This window comes from Cervus elaphus, chromosome 12, assembly GCF_910594005.1.
Source record: "Cervus elaphus chromosome 12, mCerEla1.1, whole genome shotgun sequence".
NCBI lineage: Eukaryota > Metazoa > Chordata > Mammalia > Artiodactyla > Cervidae > Cervus > Cervus elaphus.
The window spans coordinates 1885797-1899847 of NC_057826.1; the positions used below are offsets into that span (position 1 = coordinate 1885797).

The following is a 14051-nucleotide window of genomic DNA, read 5'->3' on the forward strand; positions in this document are numbered from 1 at the left end:
CTTCGATCTTTGTTGCAACACACACGCTATTTTTTAGCTGCCGAATTTGCGGTCTTTGGTTGTGGCACTTGGGATCCAGTTCCCTGACGAGGGATCGAACCCAGGCCCCCTCCACTGGGAGCATGGAGCCACAGCCCCTGGACCACCTGGGAAGGCCCTGACGTAAGTTTTTTTACAGGAAGAGTTTATACACAGATTCTTTCACCAAGTATGTTATCTCTCTCCTTAATGTTTTGATCTTACAAAACTGAAATGTTGACCTTGGTTTTCTGGGAGCTATTTATTCATATAATCAACTTTCCGAAGTTCTTCTCCGTTGCTTCTGTTTAGTCAGCAAGTTGTGTCTAACTCCTTGCGACCCCGTGGACTATAGCCCACCAGGCTCTTCTGTCTGTGGGATTTCCCCAGGCAAGAACATCGGAGTGGGTTGCCATTTCCTCCTCCAGGGGATCTTCCTGACCCAGGGGTTGAACTCACATCTCCTTTGTCTCCTGCATTGCAGGTGGATTCCCTACCCACTGAGCCTTCATTAAGTTCTTCTGGGTAGCTGTGACTGGGGAATTCTCACACTAGGTGTAGCCCTTCTTACATCTAGAAAAGGCTGGGCCAGGTCTCCAACACGCCACCCCACACAAGGGCCTGTTGCTGCCCCGCTTCCTGGGGAGGTCTAGAGTCACATCCTGGATGGAGCCCGGCTGCGCAGAGCCCTGACGATGTCCACGCTGCCCGCAGCACTAAGCCTTCACGCCCACACTCTCAGTCCCTAGGTCTCTGTTTATAGAAGGTGGTCATCGCTATGGAGGCTCCTTGTGACAATCAAGACGAGTGAAAAGTTGAGACAAAGCCATTGGAAGAGTAGGCTATCTCAAGGGAAGTCACGCCGGGAGAGTTTGAGGGCAGCCAGAATGAAGAGCAGAGAGGCGCTAATGACGTTTTAATGCTTTATAACCTAACAAACGAGTGAGTATCGGTAAAAACTGTTAGGCACCAGGAACAAGAAGTTATATAATACTAACAGGAGAAAAAAATCAGGCCACTTGTTTAAGGAAGAAACATCGGTGTTGGGGTTGGTTCTGGTTCACACTGCACATGTGTGTGTGTGTGTGTGTGTGTGTGCGTGTGTGTGTGTGTGCGCGCGCACGTACGCGCTCAGTCACTGCGGTCGTGTCTGACTCTTTGCAACTCTATGGACTAGCCCACCAGGCTCCTCTATCCATGGGATGGAGAGGGTTGCCATGTCCTCCTCCAGGGGGTCTTCCCGACCCAGGGAGCGAGCGCATGATTCTGGTTTTTCCTGCGTTGGCAGGCGGATTCTTTTACCACTGTGCCACCTGGTGTTGCTACCTCATTTTAGAGGGTTTTATTTCTGTTCTCTGAGAGTATAGAACATTTCATATCTTCTCTAACTATAGAAAATGAAAGAAGTTTGCATCTAGAAGAGCCTAGAAAATGGTCATATGTTCCCTGCTTTCAAATGAGTAAACTGAACTCCAGGGAGTAATAAAAAATCTTAATCCTGGCATTTGGTGGTTCTTTTATTGGTTTATAAAATACTTTTACATGTGTTACAGTATTTATTGTCATTACAGATAATAATTATAGCTTTGATTCCTTGAACATTTACCATGGCAGATGCTGTGGTGAGTATTATGCAGGGATTGTTAAATTTAACACAGCTCTGTGTTAGGATTCCCTGGGGGCTTAGCTGGTAAAGAATCTACCTGCAATGCCGGAGACTTGGGTTTGATCCCTGGCTTGGAAAGATCCCCTGGAGAAGGGAAAGGATACCGATTCCAGTATTCTGGCCTAGAGAATTTGGTAGACTGTACGGACTGTGGGGTCACAAAGAGCGGGACACGACTGAGCTGCTTTCACTTTCATGTCAGGATTATCTCATTTTATAAGTGAAAGCAATCGTGAATCTTACAGAGGTTGACTAATCTGCCTAGGTGGTACAGCTAGCTAGCACGTAGCATACGTCAGTAGTGTGATCTTACCCTCACAACCGTTTGATAATGCGTGATGTTAGTAGTGCCATGGGTCATATTAGTCATTGTGATGGACCTGAGGCCAGTCTTCACTGTCCTAGTTAGTCAATGAATGAATGAGTCAACATCAGGAGTGCGTCAGTACACAAAAGACAAGCCGCGAGCTTCTGTGCCGTCACTAGAGGTTGATGTCAGGTTTGCTCCTGAGATGCTGAGGGTCCAGAGCAAAAAGGGAGTCAAGCCAAGCACCACGATGAGCAGCCACACCATAGAAGCTCCTTCTCCAGAGAGACGTAATCTTCCGTGACGTGGGGCGTGTCCCCCACGACATCTCAGAGAGAAGAGACCGATGAGTGGACGTTGGTATCTGCAGACAGTTCAGGAAATAGAGCAGTGAACGGCATTAAGTTTCTTGAACTTTCTTCATTGTATGTGTGCTCAGTCGCTTCAGTTGGGTCAACTCTTTGCGACCCTGTGGATGATGGCCCTCCAGGCTCCTCTGTCCGTGGGATTCTCCAGGCAAGAATACTGGAGTGGGTTTCCCTGCCCTCCCCCAGGGGATCTTCCCGACCCAGGGATCCAACCCATGTCCCTTGTGTCTGCTACGTTGGTGGCGGGTTCTTTACCACTATCGCCCCCTGGGAAGCCCTTCAGCGTAGGCCAGTGGTTTAATGCCATGTGTATCTGGGCAGTTCTGTGAAGGGCAAGGCCACGGGTGGTCTCAGGTGGTTGGACTTCATTATGGAATGATTGTAGATCATCTTATATGAATAACAACAGCTAAGATTATGAGACTTTGGCTTAATCTGCCCAGTGTATGTTGCCCCCATTGAATCCACAAACAGCTGTCTGTGCATTTTTAATCCTAGATTCATATAACATATGCTTGGGGAGGAAAATCAAAACAAAGAACATCAGAATTTTGTTTCCACTGGGTGATTAGATCATGCTTTATCCCCCCCACCCCCTTCTTTCTGTTTTCTTATATGGTTTCCCTTTCAAAACAAGGAACACATTTTACTTTCATACTTAACAGGAAAAAAAGCTCTCCAGGAGCTTACTTTTAATCTTCAACTTTAAACGATGGAAAAATCGAAGCAATTGCTTCATCACGATGGTGATTATGGACTGTTTGGCTCAGTGATGCTATCCAGGATCAGTTTAATTGAAAAATAATTTGTGTGTGGTGAGGTTAATGACTTTTGTTTGTTGCGATCTCATCTGAGTTGTTTTGAGCAAGATCATTGACTATTAAAAGTATTCTTTTCCTAAATTTAAATGTCCATTTTCTAGTCTTTTATATTATGTTATAAAGACTTGTGTGTGTCTGTTTTGTGTATGTTTTGTTGTTTTGGGTTCTCCCTGAGGAACTGAGGCCACAGTATAGCAGATGGAGCTGGTGTTTGACTTCAGATTTTTATTCACTTTGTTCTTTTCTATCGTTAGGAAACACGTGTGCATTATGCTGGTGGTTTAGTCGCTCAGTTGCGTCCAACTGTTTGCGACTCCGACAGGCTCCTCTGTCCATGGGGTTCTCCAGGCCAGAACACTGCAGTGGGTTGCCATTTCCTTCTCCAGGGATCTTCCTAACCTAGGAATCAAACCTGGGTCTCCTGCATTGCAGCAGATTCTGTACTGACTGAGCTGTGCACATTATACTCATCTTGAAATCCTAGGACCATTTGTTGTTGTTGTTTGTTTGTTTTTTGGCTAGTCTCAAGGCATGTGGGGTCTTATTTTCCAGACCAGGGATCGAACCCACACCCCCTGCGTGGGAAGTGTGGCGTCTTAACCACTGGCTGTTGTTCAGTCGCTCAGTCGTGTCTGACTCTTTGCGACCCCATGGACTGCAGCACGCCAGGCTTCCCTGTCCCTCACCATCTCCTGGAGTTTGCCCAAGTTCATGTCCATTGAATTGGTGATACCATCCAACCATCTCATCCTCTGTCATCCCCTTCTCCTCCTGCCTTCAATCTTTCCCAACATCAGGGTCTTTTCAAATGAGTCAGCTCTTCGCATCAGGTGGCCAAAGTATTGGAGTTTCAGCTTCAGCATCGGTCCTGCCAATGATTATTAAGGATTGATTTCCATTAGGATGGACTGGTTGGATCTCCTTGCAGTCCAAGGGACTCTCAAGAGTCTTCTCCAACACCACAGTTCAAAAGCGTCAATTCTTCGGCTCTCAGCTTTCTTTATAGTCCAACTCTCACATCCATACATGACCACTGGAGAACCATAGCCTTGACTAGGTGGACCTTTGTTGGCAAAGTAACGTCTCTGCTTTTTAATATGCTCTCTAGGATGGTCATAGCTTTTCTTCCAAGTAATATGTCATAAGGAAGATGAAAGAAGTATTGTGACTTTCGTGACGGCCAGATGTCACACGAGCAGTATAGAGGAGAAGGCCTCTAAGAGTTTGAAGAGAGCGGCCCTTGCTCCCTGCCCGCGGTGTGGGCCTGAGCCGGGTGTGGGAGGCTGGTGGGGTCTGAGAAGGTGGAGCAGCGCAGGGGACAGGTGGCAGCGTCTGGCTTGTCCTCCAGCTCGGGTGGCCCAGTGCCCCGCTGGAGCCAGCGTGCGTGCGGACCTCGGTGTCAGTGTGGACTGAATCCTGCACAGTCCGTTCCCGCACAGACGTTGCCTGTCTGGGCTCTAGACTGTGCCCGGTGTCGGTCAGGGGTGGAGAGGAGGGGCTGTCACTCACTCTCCGTTGCTAGCAATGGGAAGGCCAGGTCCACACTTTCTCCTCTGGGGGGGCTCTTTCTGCGTGCCAGCCCTGTGTCTTTCGCCCACAGCCCCCCCACCCCATGTGTCCCTCCTCGCTCAGGTCCCGCCCCTTGTGTTGCAGCACCCCTCTTCCCTGCACGCCTTTCCAGCTTCACACCCAAGGTCCGTCTGGTCAAGGCTCTGGTCTTTCCAGTGGTCATGTATGGATGTGCGAGTTGGACTGTGAAGAAAGCCGAGCACCGAAGAATCGATGCTTTTGAATTGTGTGTTGGAGAAGACTCTTGAGAGTCCCTTGGACTGCAAGGAGATCCAACCAGTCCATCCTGAAGGAGATCAGTTCTGGGTGTTCATTGGAAGGACTGATGCTGAAGCTGAAACTCCAATACTTTGGCCACCTCAAGCGAAGAGCTGACTCATTGGAAAAGACCCTGATGCTGGGAGGGATTGGGGGCAGGAGGAGAAGGGGACGACTGAGGATGAGATGGTTGGATGCCGTCATCGGCGTAATGGATGTGAGTCTGAGCCAGCTCTGGGAGACAGTGAAGGACGGCGAGGCCTGGCGTGCTGCAGCCCACGGGGTCCCGGAGTTGGAAAGCACTTGGCGACTGAAGAAGAACACCAACAGAGCGCTCCCAGCTGTGACTCTGCTGATGTCAAGTCCCACTGGAAACAGAACCCACCCTCCTTGGGGCGTTTTTACACGCCACACCAGCATGGAGTACGGCGGGTTCCTGTGAATGAATTGTGTTCAGAGTGAGTGACCCTGCTGGAAGCGGGGAGTTGGGAAGCGGGAGATCTAAGGACCAGTTTGCCTGGAAGGAATAATGAAGCTTTAAATTCCAGAATAAGGTATCAGGACTTGGCACTATTAATGCTGAGGAGCCTTTGAAGGTTTATGAGCAGGAGATGTACTTAATAAAACAGGTAGTGATTCCTGTCCACGTCTGATAGAAATAAAGCCTTTTTGGTTCAGATTTCGCTATTCTGCTGTAAGCTGTTTTCACTCTTCCTCTTCGTTTTCCTCCCAGTGATATGGTAAAACTTGATTTCTTCCATTAAGACAGATTGTTTTCATTCCCCTACTCTTAAGCGTGTGGATGGAAGAGAATATTAGTCCTCTGAATTTCCTTTCCCATCTTATTGTGACAGCTCGCCACTGTTGATGCCATGAAAGTCCTTCTGTCCTTCTAGTGTTTTTATGTGAACACATTTTATCATTTTTTCTCCCCCTCTGCATGGCCGTCAAAGGTCATAATCTGAATTTTATTTCTCAAACTAAAAAGGCTTGCATTATTGCTTTTAAAAGTCAACTTAATCCTTTTAAGCCCTCATTTTTAGGCATTTTCAGTCCCTGGAAAAAATTAATATATGGCCCAATGAATGGTAGCCTTACCTTTTCTACTAAATCTCAGACCAGACCTCCAGTTTAAATAACTTGGCATTTCTGTCATTCTCTCCTTCCTCTCCTGGGTTTAAGCTTTCTGTGATAGCCCAAAACAAGATGACTCCTTTTTCAAGAGGGTTTCTTTCTGCATGCTAACCCTGAAACTTAGAACTGTGAGCCACAAAAAAAAAAAAGAAAAAGAAAACCTTTCAAGGAAAAATGTATATGGTTTTATTGTACTTTTTTCAATATTTCCACCCCGGTGGTGAAAGATGATTACCCTCCTAGGAAATTGCTTAAAAACAAAAAAAAAGGAGAAAAGATACCATTTCTCTATATGGTATATCTCTATGACATGTACTAAGTAGCTTGGAAACGAATGTATACATTCGTTATAGAACACGAAGAGTCCTTTTGCCAAGAGTCGTTTATTAGATGGAAAGGAATGCTCTCCGTGGTGTGGGAAATGCACAGAGCGGCAGAGTCCGGAAGGATTTGTGAAGATCGGTGGCCCCAGTGGTCTTTAAGGCAGGATCCTCAATCCTGGGTCCTTCCTGCTGGGGCACTTCCAGGGGCTGCTGGAGAGGGAAGCCTGGGGAGCCCAGCTCCTTGCACCCCGAGTGCCTTGCCTTCATCTTTACACAGTGGGATGTCCTACATTTATAAAGAAGAACCTTTCCTCCAGCTTAAAAAAAAAAAAAAGTCTGAGAACCACTGACAGAGTCCATTTACCCAGTTTTTTTTAATTCATTTTTAATTGGAGGATAATTGCTTCAGAGTGTGGTGCGGGTTTCCCCGTACATTAACATGGATCAGCCGTGGGTAAACACGGCGCCCTCCGTCCGAGCCTCCGCTCCCCGCCCTCCCCACCCCTCTGGGTGGCCGGGGCACCAGCCTGAGCTCCCTGAGGGACACGCGGCCTCCCCTCCGCTCTCTGTTCTACTTAGCGTCGTGTGTATATTTCACGGCTGCTCCCTCCACTCGTCTCACCTCTCGTGCCCGCGCTGGGTCCATAAGGCTGTTCTCCGAGTCCTTATTACCTGACCTAGGCAATTTTTGAACATCTTCTGGAAATTAATGATAAACACAACACACAGGTCTACATGATTCCTGTTGTTATGATCTTAACATGTAACTATAGCAAAGTGTATTTAGGTAACTTTTATCATTAGAAGAGTTTACACAGAAGACGCAACCTCGTATTTGGAATTAGAAGGCTCTCAACATTCTCCTTCACTCCAGGCGTGGACACAGGTAATGCATTTAGCGTTACGGCGAGTCTTTGTGAAGTGGTCATTTTAGGTTTGAATACTGTGACAGCGGGTGGAGCTCACAGTAGGAACTGTATTTCTAGGCCATTTAAAGAGCAGTAAGACGTTTAAAGCTTTCATTCAAGTGTTTGCATCACAGGGCTGTAGGAATAACCAACCTTTATACGCTGGCCTTGGGCAGTCATCATGCTTCTGCTCATGAGCGCTCAGCTGGATGGAAACTGCCCTATCCTTTCTGGAAGAGAAACTTGCATTGGCACTGAATGCATTTGCATGTGCCATTGAAGATTGAGGCAAGTTAAAGGTGGGGTGGGGATGAGGCTGTAGGGCATGTTTATGTGGTTTGATGTTGACTTAAGAACACAAGGTATATGATCCTGTGGGAAAATAGTATGAATGAACTTGATTACATTTACGGAGTTATTTGTATTATTAGGTTGTTTCTTCTTATTTTTTTTGGCCATGCCATGAGGCTTGTGGGATCCTAGTTCCCTGATCAGGGATCCAACCCAGGCCCCCTGCATTAGAAGCTTGGAGTCTTAACTACGGAACTGCCGGAGAAGTCCCTGTTTCTTCTTTTTAAGTGGTAATAAGCATTGCAGTTGAAACCCACATATATTTTCTCCTAGGAAATAGTACAGAACATTTGCTTTTTACCCCCAAGATTATGAAATAAAGACCGACTATACAGCTCCAAATAGTGATGAGTCTTCTAAATATGTAATTTAAAAGATATTTCCCGCTCATGTACCTTTTTTTCCTTGTGAATCTGCATCACATACTGAACAATGCAGTTGTGCTTTTTTTTCTTATCATTTCCCAAAATCAAATGCAATAAGTGAAGAGCAAATATTATGCATGTATTTCCTTTCCCTCTGAATTTTGTTTTTTACGGTATCATAGGTATTAAGAAATTGGGGTTTCTAAAATGATGATTTTGCTAGCCGTGTGATTAAATAGTGACCTACTTTTTGGCATTAGTGTCCAGAGTTATAAGAGCATTTAAAACACACATTTTAATGCTTTTTGCTGAAAACTCTAATAGAAAAAAATGTCTTCTGGTGGCGATAGTGACAAAAATCCCACCTGCCAATGCAGTAGATGAAAGAGATGCAGGTTCGATCCCTGGGTCAGGGAGATCCCATGGAGGAGGGCATGGCAACCCACTCCAGTATTCTTGCCTGGAGAAGCCCATGGACAGAGGAGCCTGGCAGGCTATAGTCCATGGGGTCACAAAGAGTCGGACATGACAGAAGTGACTTAGCATGCATGCATGAGTTTATTTACTTATTCAGCATGTGAGGAGTGCTTCTACAATCTAAACATCTTCCTAAACACTGGGGATGAACTTGACGACAGTGCTTCTCTCAGTGAGTCTCGGGTAGACGAGCAGCAGGTGATTACTGGGGGGCCTGATGAGGGTGGGGCTGCATCGTTGCACGTCTGAGTGCCCAAAGCGTCTGCTGCCACTTGTTCTTACCTTTCACTCTTGGTTGTCTCCAAAGCATCAAACAGCTAGCATCTCCAAATCGCCACTCCGTCTCTCTGCCACCCACCTCCCGCTTCCCCTTGTCTTTCCCGTCTCTTTAAACGACTCCTCAAACCTCCACTCAGGGCTTGTCCTTGGCATCTTCTTTTGCACGCTCCGTGTCTAACCCTTCTTCTCTGCAGTCTGTCTGGAACCTTCCATTGCTCCCGGGTCCTGCTGCCCGCACCCTCCTGACCACCAGTCTGGCCAGTAGGAGCCAAATGAGTCTCCTTTTCTTTATTTTGCTTTCTCCCTAATCCTTTTTCAAAACAATAGCCAGAGAGATCTTTCCACCATCTTTCTAAATCGGATCTTGTCACTTCTCAATCCAGACTTCTTACTTGATTTCCTATTAACCGAAATAAAAACCACCTTATTTCCTGTTCAGCCGCTCCCTCCTCTCCCAGCCCGTGTCTTCACCACTGCCAAGCTGCAGGGGCCTTTTCGTTTCCCCCACTTCCCTCCCCGTGGCCTGGGCACATGCTCATTGCACTGTGTGGAGTGCTCCTCTTCTGACGCTTTAGCCAGTTGATACCTTCTTACCATTTAGGTATTCAGTTCAGTTCAGCTACTCAGTCGTGTCCGACTCTTTGCGACCCCATGGACTGCAGCACGCCAGGCCTCCCTGTCCATCACCAACTCCTGGAGTTTACTCAAAGTCATGTCCGTTGAGTTGGTGATGTCATCCAACCATCTCATCCTCTGTCGTCCCTTTCTCCTCCTGCCTTCAATCTTCCCCAACATCAGGGTCTTTTCCTATGAGTCAGCTCTTCGCATCAGGTGGCCAAGGTGTTGGAGTTTCATTTAGGTGTTAGCCTCGGTGTTACCTCCTCTGAGAGATCTCTTCTTCACCAGAGTCCACTCTACAGGAGGATTTCTTTTTGTTTGTTTGTTTGTTTTCATGGCAATAGTAATTTATTGATATTAATTATTTCAGTTCCTGTTTTATCATTTGGTATACAGTTTAAAGGCTTTTAATGGCAACCCACTCCAGTATTCTTGCCTGGAGAATCCCATGGACAGAGGGGTCTGGCAGGCTACAACAGTCCATGGGGTCACAAAGAGTTGGACACAACTGAGTGACTAACACACGCACACACACTTAAGTAAGGGAGGAATTGATTTTCCTGTTCATTTACTCACTTTTTACTGGAGTGTAACTGCTTCAGCGTTCCGTTGGCTCCTGCTGCGCAAGTGAATCAGCTCCAAGCGCACCTCTGGCCACTCCGTCTTGAGCCTGCCTCTCCCCAGCCTTGATCCTGCCCGACAGGAGGGCTTCTGTGACGTGTTCACGCCCTCCTATTATCCCCCTCTTTGCACAAGTCATGGTTTGCAATTATTTATACATTTGTAATTGAACCTGCAGAGTCTCTGTCTCCCCCAGTAGACCACTGACTCCCTTGGCACAGGAAATCTGTATTTTCTCTTTTCCCTTCTATTTCCAGAGCTTAACACAGTGCTGGGCACACAGTCAGTCCTACAAAAGGATCATTTAAACACATAGATTGGCTTTTTTTTTTTTTTTGATGTGGACCATTTTTTGAGTCTTTATTGAATATCTTACAGTTTTGCTTCTGTTTTATGTGTTGGCTTTTTGGCCTCGAGGAATGTGGAATCTTGATTCCTGACCAGGTATCGAAACTGCGCCCCTTACCCTGGAAGGTGACGTCTTAACCACTGGGCCACCGGGGAAGTCCCCAAGATAGACGTTTTCAAATTCCTAAATCTCTAACTACAAATAAGAAAACTATGGAAAATTTAGAAAACTATTTTCTACTTAAAAAAAAAAAATTGAAACGATTTTGGGAACTGTATGTAGCTCAGTATACCTCACCAAAAGGAAAAGGGTGCAAGTCCTTAAAAATTAGCACATGGTTACTGTGTGATTTGGGGCTATTTTTAAAAGAGTGATACATTTTAAAATGGAAATCCTGACTTATAAAAACGAACTGCTCTTTTTATATATTTAGGGCTCAGTTCACTAAAACGTTTAAATTCTTGGCTTCACTCTTTAAGCCTACTACAAAGATCACATTAGAATTCATTTTAATAGACGTCGTGAGCGCAGTATCCAATCTCCTGTGGTCGCGCTGGGCTCTTTTATTATGAGGGCCGCAGGAAGTAGAGCCTGAGGCTGCAGCACAGTCACGGGGCGTCCCTGAGGCTGCGGACACTGCCAGCTCTGGTGTTGATGGGGTGTTCGCGCCACCTCTATCTGCGGTGTGCGATTGGTATTGACTTCTGAGAAACTACTTCTTCGCCCCGCTCTCCCAGCTGGAGAAAAACCTGTCGTAATGACACCTGGCTAGGAAAAAAGGGATCAAAGACACCCGTGGAAAGAAGAATTAGGAGACCTTGTGTCATAAGTAGTTTTAGCCCTGTCCGTTAGATCTAGAGGGAAGACTGCCACACCTTTTCACGGTCATCGTCTCTGCTCCCAGAGGCAGCTCAGGGAACCCCTGAAGTGCTACGCTGTTTGTTGAAGTGTCTTACATGTTACTAACGTGGAGCCGACTTGGCTTTTAACAAAATGCCTCAGCTTTAGAGATCTGTATGAATGAATACTGCTTACCAAAATCAAGATGACATTTGTGGGCGATAGTATCGCCATCCATTTATGTTGACAGCTCAGCTGGTAAAGAATCCGCCTACAATGCAGGAAGACCCAGGTTCGATTCCTCGGTCAGGAAGATCCCCTGGAGAAGGGACAGGCTGCCCACTCCAGAATTCTTGGGCTTCTCTGATGGCTCAGCTGGTCAAGAATCCACCTGCAATGCGGGAGACCTGGGTTCTATCCCTGGGTTGGGAAGATCCCCTGGATAAGGGGAAGGCTATGCACTCCAGTATTCTGGCCTGGAGAATTCTATGAACTACAGTCCATGGGGTCACAAAGAGTCGGACACAACTGAGCCGCTTTCACTTTCACTTTTTTCTTACAGAGGAAGACAGTCATTTTTGGTAAACTTGTTTTTTTCCAATTTTTAGGGATACAACTTAAGGAGTTTTTAGACATCGTAAGGAAAAAGAAGGAAGCTCACCTGTATTGCAATGAAGTAAGACACATCTTCACGGCTTTTGACAGGCACTGTAAGTATCTTTAAAGTGTTTGGATATAAAATCTGCTACTAAGTTACTGTGGATGGGAACATACACTCAGTAAATACTGGGCTGATCAAGACGTTTGTTCGAGTTTCTCTATAACATCTTATAGAACCTGAACTAACTTTTTGGCCAACCCAATAAAATAATATATTGGAAGGCTATTTTCCTATATTCATTAGCTGTTATGGTAGATGTTGGTGTACATATTTTTTCCTCCATCACAGCCTTAACCACATCTTGACCTTTTCAGTGGATGAAATAGCATCGGCAGTAATCTGATTGTACTTACGATTTGCTTGCATTTTAATGGGGACGTCAGAAGGGCTGGCCACGTGGGAATATAGGTGAAGAGCAACCTACGGAAGCTTGGGAGACCACAGGGCCTTTTCCTCTGACAACTCCTTTGACCCACATGTGATTGGAGGCATTGTTTTCCCACGCTGGGGTGGCCGAGAAGGGTGGCTTTAGACCCACTCCTCACAGAACGCAGGGTTGAAAGACTCTTGGAGTCCAGGTTCAGTATTTTGGCTTCTGTAATGGTTTTCCTGTAAATAATAATGCAGTTCTAAAACCAAGCAAGAAAAAAAATGTAAAAGAAAAAATTTGAAAGAAAATGTGCATTTTGAGGAATGAGTTATTTTGGCAATTCAAAGAGACCGGAAGCCTACTTCCTGTCTCTTAGTGCTACCGATGAGTGCCATCGAGTCGGCAAGGGATGGGGCTGGAAGAAAGCTTCGGGAGCATCTGGGACTGTCCTATATCACAGGAGTAATACTAGAGTAATACAGTAGTCCAGTGAGGCAACCTCAGCTTACCTTACATGTAAAACCAACTGTAGATTACTGCTTTTCTCCTAGTTATATGTTAAAGTCTCACGCAAATATAATGGCTGAAATAGCAGTTCACAGGACTTTTAGTAGTACATGAATGTGATGTATTCTGCTTTCAAATAGATCGTGGATATTTAACTCTGGAAGATTTCAAGAAAGCATTTAAGCAGGTGGCTCCCAAGTTATCAGAAAGGATTATTCTTGAGGTATTCAGGTAAGGCATCAGTCTTTATGCATACACGCCCTTGTTTTACCATTTGCCTGTGCAAATTTTCGGTTTTACGGAGAACACTCACTTATGCTTGTTTTTCACTAGTGGACGTGTTCCTCTCACAGGATATTGTCATGGTCCAGGGGAGAATTTTATAGTTAGCTGTTAGTCCATCCACAGCCTTGACAGTGGGCCCTAAAGTGGGTGGAGTGCTTGCATACCAGGAATGTGCAGGAATCGTTTGTTGGTAGGGGTGGAGAGGAGCAGAGAGAAAGTAGGGCTTCTTTGTGCAGTGATGTGTTGGCCACACAAAGCTCTGTTAACACTGATGGGGATGCCGGTGCCCCCCTGTGGTCTGCATTTCGTCAGACACAGGTTACACAGAGCCTTTGAGTCGTATGGAGAATACAGGTGGGTTCCGCAGTGGTGGACCCGTGCTGCGGTTCACGCGCACTGAGAAAGCAGACGTAAGGACTGCATTTACGTCGTCATTGTAAGCTGATCCTGACAAGATGGGCGAGTGGTGTAAACACTTCTGTCGGGACACTGCAGACTGAGGGTATCATAAGCGGTGTCAGCACACGCTGCCGTGAGAAAATGGTGGCGCTGCCTCTCCTCCGACTGCTCCCATGAGCTCCTCATCAGCCCTGTTGCCAGAAAACCCAAAATAACAAAGCTCGAACAGAAGAGCCGGAAACTCAGGGGCGTCCAGGGCTGGTCTGCGGGCAGCACAGCTGTGAAGGGCCCAGATGCCTGCCCTTTTATTCTGGCCGCCTCAGCGCCTGGCTTCTCCCTCTTGCTTCCAGATAGCTGCCGAAGTTCCGGCCATCATACCTGAATTCCAAATAGACAGGCGGAAAGGGAGCAGAAGATAGGCCTCTCTTTTTAAGGCCATCCATTGTTTCTTCATACATCCCCGTGACCGAAGCCTAGTTCCAAGGCCATGAGTAGCTATAAGGCAGAGGTGGGTCTGGAAAATGTAGTCTCTGCTTTGGGCACTCATGTGTGCTCAA

At 46.4% G+C, this 14051-nt stretch overlaps 1 protein-coding gene across 9 annotated transcripts in view; it reads left to right on the forward strand.

Annotated features, from left to right (window-relative positions):
* Positions 1-14051, forward strand: part of EFCAB11 (EF-hand calcium binding domain 11) — a 240458-nt gene that overhangs the window by 10822 nt on the left and 215585 nt on the right. For all 9 annotated transcript variants that reach the window (XM_043919404.1, XM_043919403.1, XM_043919405.1 and 6 more), the window contains exons 4-5: positions 11881-11982; positions 12951-13041. In XM_043919404.1, the coding sequence (XP_043775339.1) occupies positions 11881-11982; positions 12951-13041 (193 nt within the window). The remainder of the gene's footprint in view (positions 1-11880; positions 11983-12950; positions 13042-14051) is intronic.